We start from the raw sequence: 19,291 nt of genomic DNA, 5'->3' as shown, positions 1-19,291 counted from the left end.
CTTAGAATCTGGCCTGTCAGGACATCATCCAGGGTCTCAAGTTGACCTGGAGGGCGATAACATACCCCCACTGTCAGGTCTCTTTCCCTGTCAAAACCCCTAAGTTTCACCCAGACTGCCTCTACTGAATCCCCATCTGTGCTGCATTCTATCTCACTGCATCCTATCCCTTCCCTGATGTATAAAGCCACGCCCCCACCTCTCTTTCCCTTCCTGTCCTTTCTAAAAAGGTGATACCCTTCTATGTTCACATTCCAGACTTGCCTTTCATCCCACCAAGTTTCTGTGATTCCCACCAGATCATACCCCCCTATTCCCAGGAGAGCTTCAAGCTCTTCCTGCTTATTACCCATGCTCCTAGCATTGGTGTACATGCACCTCAACTGGTTCCCACTGCTTCCCTTCCTTGTAGTTCCCAGCCTCCTCCTTCCTCCCATCCTCCCTGATACCTGGCCCCTCTCTGTAGGAGTCCTGTCAGTCCCTGCAATATCTCTAAAACTCTGCTCCCAGAGCTCTGATCCTCCCCACACACTTGCCCAGTGCAGACACGTTACTGGGGGGCTCAGTTTAAAGTCTTCCAGATGAAGCTCGCTAGAGCATTTCCAAAGGACCTTTTCCCCATCCTCGTGAGGTGTAACCCGTCCCTTGCCAGAAGTCCACTGGCAAGAAAACGAGTGCTGTGGTCGAGGAACCCGAAGCGTTCCTTCTGGCACCACTCCCTAAGCCAGTTGTTCACCTCGGAGGCCCTCCTGTCCTTTCCTGGCCCAAATCCCCGGACAGGTAAGATTGACGAGAAGGCCACTTGGGCCTTCAGCTTCCTGAGTTTCTTCCCCAAGGTCTCAATGTCCCTGGTGGTCCCAACCACACCCTGCCTGGCCACATCGTTTGTGCCCACATGGATCACCAGAAGCGGCTGGTGACCCCCGGAGCGAACAAGACGCTCCACTCTGTCCTTCACATGCCAGATGCGTGCGCCTGGCAAGCAGCAAACCTCCGCTGTCTCCAGGTTGGGGCGGCACATTGCCGCCTCAGTGCCCCTCAGCAGGGAGTCCCCAGCAACAATCACCCGCCTCCGTACCTTCCCGGTGCTGGCGGGCGGCCATGCCCTGGCCCTCGCCTCTCCTGCAGCAGCCCACTTGCTGCCTGTCCCCCAAGGCCTCATCAGCCCGAGCCTCCCCAAGTGGAGAGAACCTGTTTCCCAGCTCCAGACTGGTGCCAGGAGGAGGCCTTGCTGGCCTCCTCCTCTGTGGGTGACATACCTCCATGTCTCCGCAGCTGCTCCTCCCGTGGTCTCTCCCTCAACCCTCTGTCCAGAGGGGAGCTGCTCCGGGGGGGCCTGGAGAGCTCTCTCGGCCCTCAGGCACCTCACCTCCTCTTCTAGCAGGGTCACCTTCTTGCACCGAGGGCAAGTGTATCCTTGCCTCTCCTGGGGGAGAAGGGCGAACATGTCGCAGCTATCGCAGCGGACAGCAACACCCATGACTCCTGCCAAGGCCATCTCCTGGTCTGCCATCGGTATCCCTTCCAAGACCTTACCCTGGTCCCCTGCCTTGTTTGTCCTGCAGTTCCTTTCACTTGCCCAGTTCTCCCAGACAAAAACCCACTCACACACACACACAAGGATAAAATAAACTTAAATTTAAATTGGAAGAAAAACAAAACAAAGCACAGCACAGCACAAACAAAACAAAACAAAACAAACAAACCTCTGTGTCTCAGGGAAGGGAGTCTCCGGACAGCCTGGAATGCAGCTAAGGGACGCAGACAAGGGACGACGCCAACAGGCCAGAGCCAAAAGGGCTTGCAGTGGCTAAGTGCAGCCTTATCAGTCCCTCAGGCCGGTGGCCCCGCCTGTCTGTTCCCTCCTGGCCCCTCTAGCCTCTCTGGCCCCGCCCCCTTCCTCTCCGCTGCTCCTTCCCTCCACTCCCCTGCCCAGCTCCTACCTTACCTTCGCCAGTCCCCTGGCCACTCAGCCCTCTCTCCCAGCCTGTGCCTCTGCTGCTCTGCCAAGAGGCCAGAGCCAAAAATAGCACATGGTATGTGCATTACCAGCTGTTTTTCAGCAGTCCTGCCAGTATTCAGTATAAAAATGTGCCTTTGCATTTTTAAATGTAATTTTATGGAGTTACATTGTTCTTTGACTATACTGTATTTTATATTTTACTGTATTTATTACTACTGTTAACTACCCAGAGAACTTCACTTATTGGATAGCACAAAATTCAAACAAACACGCTTAATTGATATTAAAAATATTTCAAGCTTACTCTAGTTTATTCTCCATGGAAATTTTGAGGCAATAGCAGTTTAATGTTAACATCTTAAGAACATCTGCAGCTAGAACAGTTTGTCAAGGAAATAAACCTCAAATAAATGAACAGGTCTAACACATGAGCCACAATCTGGAAAGTGAACTCCGTGGACTTCATGGTACTGAGAAATCATCCTCCCAAAATTAAAATATAGCTTATGTTCAAGTATGCATATCTACAATTGCAGCCTGAAATACTAACTTCGCTTTCTCTCAAATTATAATTCCACTGAAGAAATGGACTCATTTGAGTACAAATGTACTGGATACACTCCTGATAAACAGAGGGTTCAGAGGTCAGCATCCTCCACCTATCCTATGTCCTGCCAGCAGGACAATTTGCCTTCACTGCTCCATTTAAAAATGAAAGAATAAGATAATAAGAGCAAGAGGGAAGATAACAACTGAATCTACTTCTTGCTTGTAGCTCTGCCAAAAGAGAGCTGCGGCATCCTCCCCCCTCCCCCCAGATGCTATCTAAAGGCCAGGAATGCTCTCCAAGTGATATAATAAGGTCAGCAATGTTGATATTTTGCTCTCCCTGAAAGAAAGCCAAGACTAAAACAGAACCTATGCTATACACAAAGCACCATACACAACTCAAGAAAAGCAGTTTCAAAAGCCGTTTGCCAAAACAGAGTTTCACTATAAGCCAAACTGTAACATTGTCGCAACTGCTTAACCTGAGGCTATTGTGAGAATCAACAAGACACCAGGTAGACTATGAAACTAACCTTCAAACCTTCCAGGAAAATGGTCTGTAGCTCTGGACTTTTTTTTCTTTTTCCTTTTGCTGTTGTCTGATATGGGAAGAGGCTGGCTGCTGACCATCTCTACAAAGCGGAAAGAGTGTAATATAAGCAACCATTACATTGTCTCAATATCAGGGGGAAGCAAAATAATACATTTTTTGCTCTTAAAATTTCTAATGTTCAAAAGTTACATTAACAGATAAGAGAACAGCACAGTTTTCAATTTTACTAAAGAAACAAAGCTGTTTTCTTGCAAGAGAAAGCAATGAAGGGAAATTTAATATACTCTGGAAAGTAGTTCTGACTCTTGCTACTATGGCAATTATTTTATGTACTAAGGTGGTCCAACAAGATGCAAAATTTATGGTATTTTGAGAGCCTCTGGGGTGTCCCTCTTGCCAAAATGTAGGTTTCTATGTACAAGAACACTGGTCTGCCTGTAACAGAAGTTGCATCAGTTCCTCATCTTGTCAAATGGGAACATTAAAACAATCTTCTAACAATTTCCAGTCATAGTTGAGCAGAATCACATCTGAACCCAGCCCTTAAAAAATACAACCTTTACATTATATTTAGGAAAAAAATCATCTTTATTATATAGATCAAGTATGAGGAGCTGACTTTACTCTGAGTCTCTTAAGTGTATGTGGCTTAACTGATCATTTGAGACAAATAAATTGATTCCCTTAGTCATCACGTATTGAACCACAGTACTTTCAAACACCTGGCTTGGACTGATTTCCCACTAACTTTGCTCTATAAATCTATTCTAAAAGTTTGTGGATCTGCTAGAACAATCTGGGAGGGAGCCCAGGGGCACCCATGTAGAATGGGCAAAAGTGACTTCCCTTCATACAGGGAACCTGCACTAGATCTCAGTCCCTTCTGAAAATGGAAGGAGTGCTTCCATTCACAGAAGGGACACTTTAGATCCTGTCATGAAATTGTTAATACTGACAAAATCAAGAGAATGCATGGCATATTCACATTATCACCAATACCATTTTTCCTTAAACGCACTGATGCAGGTTTTAGTCTGACCACTATGCTCAACTAAGGGGACTTATCAAGCAAAAAAGCACTGTTCCACTAACCTACTGGTTGCATTATGCCCTTTGCCTTGAAATTAAAGCCTTAATTAGGTAGTGCATTAAACCACAAGGATTTAAGAGAATGATTTCCCTTCTATAATATAATAATTATTATGTAGGAAAAACAAATAAAAACCTCCAATGCACAGGTTTAACCAATACCTTCTATTATCCCTACATTTCAAGACTATTTGGCCTTCATGTTTTTGCAGAAAAATAGAGGCATTAAACATTACTTATTTAAATCAGTTCATAAATACTGAAAAATGCACCAGCAAATATGGATAGTATTTTCAGTAACTAGAAAAAAGGACTGTGAGCTACAGAAGCAACAGCTTTAATCTAATGCTACTCCCTTGACTGCTTTTAGCCAGACTTACAAAGGCTGGATGGATTTGTAACAGCTAGAACATTTCTATTAAAAAATGTTATCTCTATTAACACCTTCTGAACTAGTGATTAGAAAACTTACTGTGTTGTAGAAACTGTGCCAGAGCTAGAGAAGCTTTCTTGGATTAAATTAAACCATTTAAAAGACATTCTCACTCATTAACCAAACAGAAGTACATAATAACTCTCTCATTACTTTCTCATCCTTATAGCCATTGTGGCAAATTAAGATTTTATTCACCTCAGAAATCAGCTTAAGGTATCCTGCGTAACCACAGTTCAACTATTTGATTTTTTTTTTCTATGTGCACATGCCCAACTAGTATATGATATCCATTGCCTGGAGAATTGCTCATACTAAAATTCTGTTATATTCTTCTACATCTGACACACCAGACAAGGAAGAACCAAATGCTTTTTTTCACACCAGGAAATAACTTCGCTCATTGACATCTCCGACTTGTACTCAGGCAGACATACAAGAGGTGTCACTTTAGCTGTTTATTCTTCCTGTGGTCTGTAATCAGACATTCGAGATATAACCTTGTGTGACCTGAAACTTTAAGGATATGTTTTTGCAACGAGCAGGTAAACAATACCCCATCACTGTATTTTGGAATTGTTTTGGTTTGGTTTTTTTGTTTTTTCTATAGGAACTATGGCCATCAAATGTTTCTGGGTAAGCCTTATTTATTTATTTATTTATTTATTTATTTATTTAGGAGACTTCTATGCTGCCCCATTCACCAAAGCCTCAGGGCGGCTCACAACCATAAATAAACTTCAAAATAGAATAATATAAATTAACAATATAAATTAAGTCACCCTGGCCAAAGAATAAAATGAATAAATAATATTAACAATTAAAATAACATTGGAATAAAAAGGTCTTCACCTGGCGCCAAAGAACAAATAACGACAGCGCCAGGCGGACCTCTCTGGGGAGGGGAAATCTAATCAGGAAATTGTTCTAGCCTCTCCTGACCCTCATTATCCTAAAATATAGTTTACACAACACATCACTGTGAGCTTGGAAGTAATTCTATATTAAGACTAGTTTCAAAATATTGTCAAAATATCTACAGCCTGTTTTGAGAGGCATAGCCTTGTTGATTTGTTGCAGCAAAACATAATCTTGTTGCACCTTCAAGAAGAGTAAAACTTACTCAAAGAGTAAGTTTTCATGGTCTAGCTCAGAATTTATACTAGTAAACCAGTTACAGTTAAAGTTCTCAAGCTCTGTTCACTTATTTTAATGAATATGCTGCACCATCTTCCTAGGATATGTGTCAGCCTTCCCCAAGTTGGTCCTTTATTCCCATCAGTCCCAATCACTCCCACCAATCTTCACAAACACTGGGAGTTGTCATCCATAACATCTGGAGGGCACCAGAAGGCTATCCTAGGTAGTTGCGGTTGCTCACCTTTGTAACAGGGTCTCCTTTGCTAAATGATCACAAGGAATATATTTTATATTGGTAAGAAAGAATAAGAATGGATGAATATTATGAAATCACTTAAAATTATATACCTATAGGAAGCTGTTATTATTTAAGAATTCCAAAAATCTGTCTATGAAGCTTAGAAATGTTTACAATTAATAAATTAATTCAAAAAACCTGAACAATTAAGAGGGCAGATGTCCAGAAAAGAAATGCCTATTTGGGGGAAATCAAGGTTAGAGGATATGAGGATAATCATAACATGAGGTTGAAAATACAGTGAAGCAGTGCTTAGCAGCTAACGTTCAGCAAATAAGCTAGCACTATGAAGTTAACTTATATCTTTACCCATAGGGATAAGGATTCTGAGCACAGGAGTACCACCCATATTCAACAGGACAGTGCACCAAATAAATAGATGCAAGCATAGCAGTTTAATAGTGAAAGCAGATACCTGAGCTATGGTGACTTGGCTTCACTGCAAAGAGAGTTGGAGCAGCCTTGGAACACATTTCACTCACAAATGGACTCGATGAAGGACTGTTCTGCAGCTGTAAGTTTTAAAAACCTATTTAGTTTGACAACTAGGAAATGCTCACTCCGCCCTATACAGGGAGATGTAACAAAAGGCAAAAGCTGACCACTCATTCATTAACACACACACACACACACACACACACACACACAAGAAAGTATATCCCATTTTTGCAGCTGTGTTCTCTCTCTCTCTCTCTCTCTCTCTCTCACACACACACACACACACACACACACACACAGCAGGCTCACATCACAACACAGTCCCCCCGCCCCCCGCATTGCTTTCCCCAACACCTGCATGAGGTGCTAAGTTTCTTGGGAGGAAGACCCTGTCTACTTATGACCATGAAACTCTACATATGGCACCAGACACATAGTTGGGACCGTGGATAAAATTAATACAATAGGGCAAGTACCATCCAAGACCTACTTCATAATGAATGAATGCTACCGAATGAATGTGAATGCTAGGGGCTTCTCTACATGAGGAATTTATTCTGCTCTTATGATCCCTCACTAAAGCTTGCAGGGCCTTTTCATGATGTCGTCCTCCTCCAAGGTCCCTTGCATTTTTCAGCCATTTTCACAGGGTTTTTTAGAACGAGGAAAGTTAAATATTAATTTTCAAACTGAAGCAAACCAGAATGAAAGCTGCCGGTAAAGTTGCAATTCCACTATACCACAGGACCACCTTTTGGTTGGTTAACAGAATATACAGAAAGGCAGAAAAATTACCAAGCAAAAGGCACACTTTTCAATGAAAACAGAAGAAGCCTCAGTAAAGCAGCAGGTTAAAATCCTCATCTAGATAAGTCCTATATATTCATAAGGGTAGGCAATATTTATGTTACATATTTGAGGTACTGAGTTCTCTGAGTATCCCAAAGATAGAAAGTAAAAATAACTATTCAATCTTGGTTAGGGAGGCAAAATATTCATAATAAGTATGTCTTTTCACCTACTTCCCTCTCAGTTTCTGAAGCTCTTATACTATTCATGTGTATCTACTAAGTAACACAGGTACACTGTCCTCAACAAGTGGGATTCTCTACAAAGATTCCTGAAGATTTCTGGAAAGCCAATATGAAGGAACAGATAAAGCAGCATTTTGCGTTCCTGTTGATGTAAGAATCTAGATCTATAATGTTCACACTTATTGCCCAATATGATCCTCTGTGGGTTGAAAGAGACTGGAAGAGATACTAAGTGTGTTTAAATAATGTGCAGAAGTAAGAAAATGTTGCAGAACAGATGCTGCAAAATGCATGAAATACATTTTGCTTTTTTAGGTTTGGCTAAAGGAAAAAGGGGTTGTGCTTTTTACGGCATAACACCCAGCACTTAGCCTATTATCAAAAATTATGCAGCAGTCAGACAACATACTGCTAAGGCAGGGTGGGCCAAATTTTGTACCTCAGGGGGCACATGAGAACTTCGACACAGATCTTGGAGGCTGCACAATGAATTACATTTCCATATCATAAATCAACGTGTTTACTATATGCCTCAAGAAAATGGGTCTTCAAACTACGTCCCGGGGGCCGGATCCGGCCTGCCATGCCCATTTGGACCACCCCGCGCATGGGGTGGCAGCAGTTTGCTCACTCGGAGAAAACGAGCTCCATGCAAGCAAGCCGCTGCCTCGTGTGCTCGCCTCAGTGCGCACCCCCACACATGCCGACCCCGGCCTGCATGCACTGCCAGCACACCTTTTCGGCCCACACCCAGCACCGGCACCTTTCAGCTGGCCCCCAGCGGAAAAGTTTGACGACCCCTGCTCAATGGGGCTAGTGCAATGGGACATGGATCTGGACTGAGGGGAAATCAGGGCAGCTCCAAGTGGCAAGAGGGCCACAGAAAAAGGCCTCAGGGGCCACAGGTGGTCCAAGGCTGTATGTTGTACCAACCTTTGCTTGGGCACCACATGACCCAGCCCCTCCTCTGCTAGCAGCAGCAATGTTCACAATAGCTGCTGCTACATGTGTGCTCCATTTTCGTGCAATATAAAAAAGTTAGGAAGTTAATACATGGTATTGTTTAGAAACAATTCTTTAAAAAGAATCATGCTTTTTGATTATGAAAAACTCCTTTTCCTTATTCATCATTTTCATTTCTACACTGCCCAGTAACCAAAGCACTCTGGCTGGTTCAAAGCAATTCATTTGGCAGCATTTAAAAAAAAAACTGTATACACAAAGCCAGTAAAAGTAGTTGGACATGTTGATTTTGTTTAACAGGTTAGGTAGCAATGCCTCCACTGAGCTATTTTAAACATGGAAGTTTACTAGATCTTAAACTTTCTCCACCTGTGAATAAAGTATCTTGTGCAGTCAGCACTAATCTGCCCAATTTAAAGATCTGGGATTTGTCTTCTTGCCTAATAAAATTACAGAACTTTCCAGAGAAAGGGTTTTAAAAAAAATATTTGGATTAAGAGATACCATAACTTACTCAACAGAATTATACTAGATTTGTGGAGAGTCTTTTAAGTATACTGAACATTTTTCCCCCAAGGTAGCCTCTTATGTATATAGAGTATGTACTCCATATTTTATCATTACAAAACCTACTTGAAAATATATTCATAGACATATGTCATTTGTCTTCACGCATATTGGCTTTAAGTAATTAAGCAAGGACACTATGCCCTGAGAGGAAACTAGCTCTGATGGCTTATTCCAAAGAATGATATTTTAGACTGATCTTGAAGGTCACCCCAAAGTTACAACCAAGAAAACTGACATGGCCTTTGTGGTCCAGAAGGAGCACCAATTCTTGTGAATGTTTACTACCTTGCTCTTCTTGTTCACCATAAGCAAGCAGAATTATGCATGTTTAATTAATAAGCCAGTTTAAATTCACTGCATCTTCCAAACAAAGACGGAATGAAAAATTGCCAACAAGTACAAGAAAACAGACTGAAGCTAAAACAAGAACTAAAGAAAATTCTATTAAAAATTCTGCAAAAAAACTATTATGGGATGAAAAAAACAGATATATGTCCATAAGCCATAAACCACAAAAAAAGCTGAATCAATCTCTACACTGATAATGAGAGCATGTAAAAAAGGCACAACAGTATCAGTCCAAAGAATAAAGGTAAAGGTTTCCCCTGATGTTACGTCCAGGCATGCCTGACTCTAGGGGGCGGTGCTCATCTCCGTTTCCTGGCCAAGGGAGCCAGCGTTTGTCCTCAGACAGTCTCCATGGTCATGTGGCCGGCATGACTGAACACCGAAGTGCACGGAACACTGTTACCTGCCCACCGAAGTGGTACCTTTTTATCTACTTGCTTTTGCACGCTTTCGAACTGCAAGGTTGGCAGGAGCTGGGACAGAGCAACGGGAACTCACCCCGTTGTGCAGATTCGAACTGGCGACCTTTCGATCAACCAGCCCAGCAGCACAGCGGTTTAAACCACTGCGCCACCTGCAGTCCAAAGAATAGTTATCCCTTAATAGCAAGAGTCTGCCAACTGTGGCCATACATGGTAGCCAACCAATATTTCCTGTTAGCTAGCGTGCTGCCTAATGCACCTGATTCAACACTATCAACAACATCACCTATTATTTCCAAGCTGGCATGACAACAATAGTTTTATTACAATTTGGTCCTTCCAAACTTAAGAGAAATTTCTTTTTTTAAAAAATATAACAGTTAATTTCAAGGAAAAAAAAAACAATCAAAATCTATAAAATGTTTTCCAATATAAAATGATCAAAATAGTGGAAGCATGTATTTGGGCCAGTGACTTGCCTGCCTTTTAATTCCCTGTCCTGCACATTTTACTGCAAAAGTAAAAGAACAATGAAAAGCTTTTCAAGAACAAGCAATCCTGTGGCATATTAAAGACTTCTGTTCATTCACTTACAGCATTATACTACTTATGTCTTCTCATAAGTAACACTCACTGAGTTCAGTGAGACACTCCCAGCAAGTGAGTATAGAATTACTGACTGAGAAACAGTTTTTCACGTCACATTGCTAACAGTCCCTATCTCACTGGAAGGAAAAAGGAAAAGATAGTATCAGCATTGCTATTCATCAGTGTTATCTGTTTCTTTTAAAACATCTGTAATATACTGTGCACGACCAAGAGAACCCTGTAGGGAGCAGTTAATAAATCTAAAATAAATACAATTTTAAAACAATCTTTGCCATCATTTATTAAGCTTAGAAGCTATTTCTTAGCAGCAGTTGTGGGAGAAAGAGGAAGAAATGGCCAATTCATAAGAGAAGAGGGTAGAAGAAAGGGGTGAGATGGAGAATAGAAAGTGAAGACAATTTACTTATTGCAATTATTATAACATTACAATTATTTTAATTGCAGGTTTCTCCACCAATTACAGCATAAAGCCAACAGCGGTGAACAGTAGTAATGCTATCCTGTTGGCAGAAGCATATCGCTACCATTGTTCTTTCTCCCTCATTCACATACCTCTAGAACATTTTCCTACCATACTCCCCACCTAACCCATTTGCACTGAAGTATAACAATGACAGACAATGCAGTGGGAGTTTTCAGAGCTCTGGCACCCCAGCCTTTCCCTGTTGTTTCAGCATTAACCAGTTTGTTCTTGGAAAAAGTCCCTCTTTTGCAATCATTCTACCACACCTTTTCTGCTACCATGCTAACTGGTGCAAGATCAGCAGAGCTGAGCAGAAAAATCACCAGAAAACAGTTTGGAAAGGCACACTGTATGAAACTTATGAATACGTAAGTGTCAAAGAGAACAGAAACCCAGCAAGGATTTGAGATACAGCTGTAAGTTAGACAAGGGAAAGTTATTCTCAAGGTGGCATTATCCTGCTGTTGTGAAGAGAATTATCTATTGTCAGCTTCTTAATACCTGGAAGTGTGCTTTTGAGCTTGAGAGGGTGGGGGCATGATCAAGTATTCTTCCTCCTACAACTCTTTATGTTTACTTGCCTACTTTCTAAGAACAAAACTCTCCTTCCTGAAACCCTATCAGACGCTTTCCGGAATGTTTGAGCTATACTCTACTGAAAAAGAACAAGCTTTGCACAATGGTACCAAGGCTTTCTGCACTTGCCACTTGTTGATTCTTGGATTATTATTATATATTTAAAGTCACTTTATTTTCTATTTCTTTATGCTACCAAACGCCCCCCCCCCCCCCCCGTTATCAGATTTCTCCAAATTATTTGGCAATCTGGTCACAGTGTGTGCAGATTTTTGCCCTGTTACAAAATCCATGAAAGAGATAAGCAGGTTGTACTTACAACAGCATTGCACTGTATCCCAAAAATGGCATGTGCCAAAAGGCTAGTAATTCTATTGAAAATAATTGGTATTTATAGTCGACAAGTTATATATGAATCAGCAATGTAATTCCATTGCAAAGAAAGCCAATACCACAGTACATTGCACTGACAGGAATATTATATGTGGAAGACACAACAATTGTTTCTTCCACTTTATTTGGTGTAGCAAGGCCTCTGCTAGAATAGTAAATTCAGTTCAGGTCACCACACTTAAAACAGAGACCAACTGACTGGAATTAAATAAACACGCTTAGCAATCCAAAAACAAGACATGAAAAAGATGGAAGAAATTCAATTTCTGTAACTTGAAGTAAGTACAACTAAATGAGGACTTGATAACATTTTTCTTGAAACAGTGTTTTGTTTTGAGAAGCACAGTGTTTTTTGTTTTTCATGTAATGAAAAACAAAAGAAATAATAAAGCCAAAATTCTACCAAAAAGTAGACAGAATGATACAGAGTGTTTAAAAGTAATGGAGCTGCAGCAGAGCAACAGGTTCTTCTTTTTCAACCATCTTCCTAAAGGAAAAAATACGCAGATTTTGTTTGGGATTCACTCTTCAGGGCTGGAGCAGCGATCGGTGACTTCCTGAAGAAGTTTCATTTGGGGGAATGGCAGCTCACAGTGCTTTGAAAAAAGCAGTCTTGCATAGCAGCCTTGTTTCCTGACCTAACTTATACATGAGACCTTTCAAATCCTGGAACTCTCTTGGAAACCTCCTTTCTGAAGAGCTGGCAACTGCCAATGAAATAAAGTAACCCTTCTCCAAAGGCTTATTACAGCTGTATGTTTGTAAACAAAATTGACTTTGGAAATGAATGTACCAAGCAATATTGAACAGTCCATGAACTCAAAGCATTAATAGGGCATTCTTCATACCTTACCTTAATGGAACAAGGGAAACTTTTCAGTTCTGAAATATTGTTGTGTCCCATCACATTAGACATCTGGAAAAAAGGAAAGCAGCAGAATTATCCCTGCCCTTTAAAATAGCCATGACACATCTAGGACCTTCAGAGTTCTGGATGCCTTCTCTTTGTGAAATAAAGGATTTGCACATCATTTCAAGAAAACAGATGCTGTTTTAAAGGCACCAACCATGAGTTATCTCTGCTTTCAATCTACAAGCTACTAAAAATAATCTTTGATAAGAGACACTGACCAGCAGTCACTGGGACTCACTGGAAATGAAGCTGAAGTATTAGAGGGAATGCATCATAGTTTCAAATAGTGGCTCAATTGCAGACTTTTCAAGAGCAAAGAAGGAAGGTTGTTTATCCCATACAGGATATGGCCTTCTACTTTGATCATGAAGAGGCTAAACGGTGTATTTTTCCTACTTTATAGTTAGGCAGGCTTTGATTCCCTTATTAGCTCCCTAATTACGTTACAACATCAGTACTGAGAGGGATAGGTGGAAGTCTTCTAAACAGTCCTTTTGATATTAATTAATTAGGACTGTGATAAAAATGTATTTCTAAGAGTAGGATTTATTGCTTTAAATTTTATATTACACACTGCAATGTCAATCACACTTCTAGGGAAAAATACCAGAAAAAAATATGCTATTGAAAAATATGTCAGTTTACTATTGAATAAATACTCTATACTTTATGAGCCTTAGGTTTTTATATCTGGATATTAGACATTCTCCTTCCATTGCATTGACATATAGTCAATGCAAAGCTTTATTAAGTTATTACTATTATTTATTATCATGATTCTAGCTCATCCTTTTTCCTTTTGTAAGAAGTCCAAGGCAGGATGCCACCACTGCCTCCTCCTCCTCCTGGGGACCTGAACCCCAATCTCTTCAGTCCCACTCGAGTAGTCTGACCACTATACCACAAAATTGCCATGATCATAGACCAAGAAACTCTAGATCATCCTCTCTTGGTACATCTTTACTCTTCAGTACTCTTTGGGGTGTAAAGGATTGCAAGTTTGTCTACTTGGAGAAATGCTACCCCAAAACAAGGGCTCTTGTATGACACCTAGAAATTAGAAAGTCCACAACTGTCTGGTTATACAACATGCATTCATACACATACTTTCCAAAAGGTATATTATCTCAGAACTACAAAAAGAACCACCCTTCAAAATCCCCTACTACAGTTTTAGAGGAAATTAAAGAGAAGAAGCCTGGCCAAACATTTGTGGGTAAGGAGTGACACCATTTTTTGCAAAAATTTCCGAAGAGCTGCTTCTAGTAGTCTATTGCAAGGGGAGTGGGGGGGAACTATAGCCTTCAGGCATCTTTAAGGCTAATGCATTCAGTATGGCACAAACCCTTGTCGATTACAGTCCACTTCCTCAGATACATGAAGTGTTTCCTGAAATACCAGTATATGTACACACAGAGTGGGGAAAAGTTAATAGGAATGGATATCTCCAAAGGTCAAACAAATTTCTCTGTTTAAGGAACAGGTATGCTAGATGAAACAATGTTTGAATGCAAACAAAATACATGAAACCATTATTCAGATAATAAGATACAGTCACCCTAGGTAAAACACAAAATTATATCTGACTTACATAATTTGGAATAGCAGCTCCATGGGAAACTGTTTTTTAAAAACTCTGTCAAGATTAATGTTGAAAAGGGCTCCGTTCAGAGCAAGGTACTGATAACTCACAGAATAAGAACGTCAATCCAGTGTAGTGTAGTGGTTAAGATTATCAAGGTTCTAGTCCCTGCTCGGCCATGGAGCCAACTGGGTGACTCTGGGCCAGTCACAGACTCTCAGCCCAACCTACCTCACAGGGTTGTTATTGTGGGGATAAGATGAAGGAGGAGATGTAAGCTGCCTTGATCCCTTTGTAGGAAAAAGGCAGGATATACATTGGAAAATAAATAAATAAATAAAAATAAAATCCACTGCTCCTTCAAGTAAAAAGGTACTATACCTCTGAATAATACACACTGGGGCCATGCTGGGGACATACAACCAGAGGGGATGGTGCCATGGTGTGTTCCTGAAGAGCTTCCAAACACTACAGCAGATGGCCCACAAGATAACCATGAATTACATAACTTTGTGGAGCAATATGGTGCTCCCCCAGATTTGTTGGACTGCAATTTCTATGGCTATGTTGGTTAGGAATTATGAGAGTTTAGGCCAACACATCTGGAAGGCACCAAGTTGGCAAACTCTAGCTATACACAATTTCTGAAAAATTCCTCTGCTCCCATTAAAGCACTGCTGTCTGGATTAGGGTAGAAAGACTAGTTCTTGCCAGAAGCATAAGCTCTTACCATTGGCCAGATTAGGCACTGTAGTCCAAAGCATCTGGAGGGCAGCAACAGAATAAAAGTTTCTTTACAGCTCAAAAGATTTGTCTGAGATTCAGCATTTTATCTTCCTGCATCTCTAACTATTACTTAACATAGCAGAAGCAGAACATCCACTGAACATCGGAACTGCAAATCAAATCTTAACATATGTTTGACCATGTATGACAGCCTCTTCCAATTTGGTGCTCCAAGAACTGTAATCCAGAACATCTGGAGAGCACTGCCTGCGAAAGGCTTGTCTACAGAAATGCCCTGTAGATTCCTAGAGGTGGGGCCCCAATCCCTGTATGAAAGGGTGCGGTAAGAGTGCCAAGGCTGAGGGCGCGTCTATCAGGAATATCGGAAATATAATAAAAAGTGCCTCTGAACACACGCAGAGTTACTCCTCTTCGACAAAAGGAACTCTGAGACAAACAAAACCAGGGCATGACCCGCGACAAGCTTCGCTTTGGGGAACCAGGGTGGCGGCACGCTCGGATGCAGACCCCACTCTCTGAAGGGTCAGGCACGGGCCCCGTCTCTTCATGTACACCCCCCAGCCGCTCTCCATCCCCGAAGGGGCTGGGAAGACGCGCCCGCCCGCTACTCTCCCCCTGCCCTGCTGCCACCCAGGGAAGGAGGGCTCCCCTCAGTGCCATGCCCGCCGCCGCCCGAGCTGCGCCCGCCCCCTCGAAGCGCGCCTCCTCCATCACCCACCTCTGTGGCTGCCGAACGGCGTCCCTTCCCCGCCTCAAGCGCGGCTCCCGCCCCACCACAGGCCGAGACGCTCCCCGCAGGAGGAAGGCGGAGCCGCGAAGAATGACGTCCTCCGCCAGCTCCACCCCGCAAGGCTTTTACAAAGGGAAGGGGAGCGCATGCGCAAGGCCTGCAACGGGGACGGCACGGCCTTACCGGGACTCGGCGGGCGAGTCGCTTTGGTGCGAAGTCTGGGCACATGCGTAAAACGCACTGAGGAAGCGCGGGGGTTCAGCTGCGGTTTTTACTCTTGCTTCTTCCTACTCCGATTCCGGGTAGAAAGGGAGAAGTGGGGAGGAAGCGGGCGGTGCAAGATGCAGCCTGTGGCTAAGGCAGGCGAAGAGCATCCGCAGGTGCATGCTTGAGCGGCAAGAATGGAAGTTGTGGGTCTGTGACAGTGTGACACATTTAACCAACTTTTGAGAGGGTAGTCATAAAGCGGGGATGACCGAATGCGACCCAATCTGGATCAGGTACCCTTTCAACCACTTGTTGGACACGCAAGTTAATGGTATGCTTGGAATGGTAACATCATAGTTTTTTCCCACTGACCCTTTCCGTGCATGTTTGCAGATCAGGTCCACGAAAGCTCAGTCGCTAGTCTTTAAACCGAGGTGGGCAACATGTGTGGCTCTCCAACTGTTTTGGCCTTGGATTCCCATCATCCTTTACCCCTGGCTATGCTGACTATGGCTGAGTTCCAAACTAAAACGTCTGGAAGGCTACATGTTGCCTACCTATGCTTTAAGCCTGTAGAAGACTTAAGACTGTAATCCTGTAACATTTACCTGGGATAATTCGCATTGAACTTAAGTAATGGGGCTTACTTCTGAAGAGCCATGCTTAGGATTACATTCTTGGGCATTTTTTCTGCTGCAGACTTTTATATGGCAACCTGTCCAGAGATCAAGTAGAGATTCTTCTCCAAGTTCATGATTTTTACTCTGGAATCTGGAGGTGGGAGTTTAATTTAAAAAAAACAACAACAACAGTGTACAGTGATGTAATTGCATGCAAACATGCATGTGTTTTCTGATATGAAATACTTCTCATCATTCCTTTTGCTGCAGTACTCTGTAGACGTAAGATATGGTAGCCTTTAAAATTGTCTTACTGTTCAGTGTAGCAAAAGTGAAACTTAAGAAGCTCACAGTTTTGTGCCTTAGTTGGGCACAATTACATGCCCACAGCAATTTAAGATTACACTAAGAATTAAAAGGGATATCCTGTGTTATTTTAATTCTTGTATACATCTTTGTGTTTTTATTTTTTTTATTTTTTATTTTTATTTATTATTTATTTATTATTATTATTTATTTATTATTTTTATTTTTATTACCTATTAAAAATTAAGAGTTAAAATTTGCTATGAAGAATTATTATATTTCCACAGCGTAGCAAAAGGAGTAGTAGGAAATAGCTTGCAAAGCTCCTGCTCTACAAAAATAGTTATGCCAGAGATATAGAGATTCTGAGGCATACAGATGGTCAAGTAACAAATGGCTTGTGAAAAGACATTGTACATGGTCATTGTGATGTTCTTTAGCTGAGCAATACCGAGGCTGTGCCTTCAATGCAAGGAAGAACTTTCCTTCCATTCGATGTGGGATTGCTCTTTTCTTGGATAAGGGAAGGGTCTGATGAAATGAGTGCTGCTGCTTAAAAAATAACTTTTTTTCAAAAAGTGTGAAATGTGATGCCGTACCAAATTTGGGCTCAGCAGATGTCATTTGTGCCTTTGTAAACTCATATTGCTATGTAAGACTGTCCTTGAAGACTATTTAGAGGCTTTAGTCACAGTATCTCAGTCATGTGGTGGGACACCAGGAATACATTACACTGGTAGCCTTGTGTGTGCTTTGACTGCTAAGAGTGTATTTTAAAGGATTTCCCTGTATCTTTATTTTATTTATTTATTTATTTACTGGATTTATACCCTGCCTTTTTCCTACAAAGGACTCAATCCCCTCCTCCATCTTATCCCCACAACAACAACCCTGTGAGGTAGGTTGGGCTGAGAGTCTGTGACTGGCCCAAAGTCACCCAGTTGGCTCCATGGCTGAGCGGGGACTAGAACCCAGGTCGTCTGAGTCCCAGTCCCATGCTCTTAACCACTGCACCACACTGGCTCTCATTTTTACTTTCATTTTTACTCATGCAGAGTCAGTTCAACATGACTGCTGCTCCCCTGTAGTTGGATCCAACGTCATAACCGTAATGACTGAATGACAGAGCCACAGGGGAAAGGGAGAGCCTTTTCCTACTTACAAAGTTTCTACACCAGGCCCAGCCATCCCATCTGATTCTGTCCATCAGATAGCACCAGTGTTGTATGGAGTATATTTGGTCATAGGGAAACAGCAGTTGTATCCCTGAATGCTCATAGTCGTATTATTCATAAAAAATAATTCTCCCTAGCTGAAGCTGAAATTCTGTGCCGTGAAAAACATTCTTGGACCTGTGGCCACACCTCAGAACCCTCAAACAGCCATAGCTTTGGCAAATTTGCTAAGCACAAAAGCAAGCACCCTCCCTGGTTCACACAGTGTGAGAAGTCGTGTCAGCAGTTATAGTTACGCCAATCCCCCCTGCACACACGTACACACAGTTGTGACAGGAGAATTAAGCCATCATGGCCATGCAAACCAGGCCTGTCTTAAAATAGATTGCCCTGCAAATAACCCTGCCATGGTGACAGAGAACACTTAAGCCAATGTATTGAAATCAAAAATGGCTTTGTAAAGAAGCAAAGACCTTACTAAAGGTTTGTGGAGGAAAAAGTGTAGTGAGCAAAGCACAATTGCTGCAATTACACTGAATGTGGCCTGGTGTCCATTCTGGATGGGAGGAAAAGAGCGAAAGCCAATGCAGAGAGTTTTCAAGTCCATAGCCCCATTGGTAGAAGCTCCTGCCCACCTTTATATGTTCGGACAAGAGCATGGGCTATTTTCATGTCTCTGGGTGAAGCCTAGTGTTGTGTTGTATGTATGACAGCTTACATTTTCACATATTCTACTTCCTAATTGCTTTCTAGTCTTGTTTCACCTAGCCAAGTTTTGTGCATTACAAAAGACATTGCTTTTTTTAGAGATTTGCAAGTGAAACCAGCCAGGGGCTCCAATACTTCAGCAGCCTAGCAGCAGATAATACAAATGGAAATGTTCAGTCCTGAGATCTTTTTTTTACTTTTATTTTTTGTTTTGTCTTCATATGATGTCTTCATAGGAATGCATATGGAGGTAAACAAATTGTGGGAGTGTGTTCCATATACTAAAAGGATGGCTATCTTGAAAGGAAAGGTTTTACTCTTGAATCCTCCACTATCCAATCCTTACTATAAATGGTTTCCCTCTTTCTTCAATACCTGTGGCCATAAAATGCTCATTTTCCACTGATGTATCTCCTTCCAGTGACAGATATACTTTAAGTTAATGGCTACAGCACTGGAATG

At 41.9% G+C, this 19,291-nt stretch overlaps 1 protein-coding gene and 1 long non-coding RNA gene across 4 annotated transcripts in view; one reads left to right on the top strand and one right to left on the bottom strand.

The window, feature by feature from the left end:
• MKNK1 (MAPK interacting serine/threonine kinase 1) overlaps window positions 1-15,867 on the bottom strand; it is a 37,285-nt gene extending 21,418 nt beyond the window's left edge. The window contains exons 1-4 of one of the 2 annotated variants that reach the window (XM_044441412.1): window positions 15,802-15,867; window positions 12,695-12,757; window positions 6,441-6,537; window positions 3,046-3,144 (exon numbers count right to left, since the gene is read on the bottom strand). In XM_044441412.1, coding sequence (XP_044297347.1) covers window positions 3,046-3,144; window positions 6,441-6,537; window positions 12,695-12,757 — 259 coding nt within the window. In that variant the 5' untranslated portion in view covers window positions 15,802-15,867. Of the gene's footprint in view, window positions 1-3,045; window positions 3,145-6,440; window positions 6,538-12,694; window positions 12,758-15,066; window positions 15,073-15,801 lie in introns of those variants that run through there. The other variant, XM_044441403.1, reaches the window with a different exon arrangement.
• A 102-nt stretch (window positions 15,868-15,969) lies between these two features.
• LOC123028982 overlaps window positions 15,970-19,291 on the top strand; it is a 5,764-nt gene continuing 2,442 nt past the window's right edge. The window contains exon 1 of one of the 2 annotated variants that reach the window (XR_006415812.1): window positions 15,970-16,313. This is a non-coding gene — a long non-coding RNA (uncharacterized LOC123028982). Of the gene's footprint in view, window positions 16,352-19,291 lie in introns of both variants that reach the window. The other variant, XR_006415811.1, reaches the window with a different exon arrangement.

This window comes from Varanus komodoensis, unplaced genomic scaffold (genome assembly GCF_004798865.1).
Source record: "Varanus komodoensis strain SLA01 unplaced genomic scaffold, ASM479886v1 scaffold1, whole genome shotgun sequence".
Taxonomy (NCBI): domain Eukaryota; kingdom Metazoa; phylum Chordata; class Lepidosauria; order Squamata; family Varanidae; genus Varanus; species Varanus komodoensis.
Note: the sequence above shows the minus strand (reverse complement) of the source record. Positions and strands in the feature narration are given on the sequence as shown.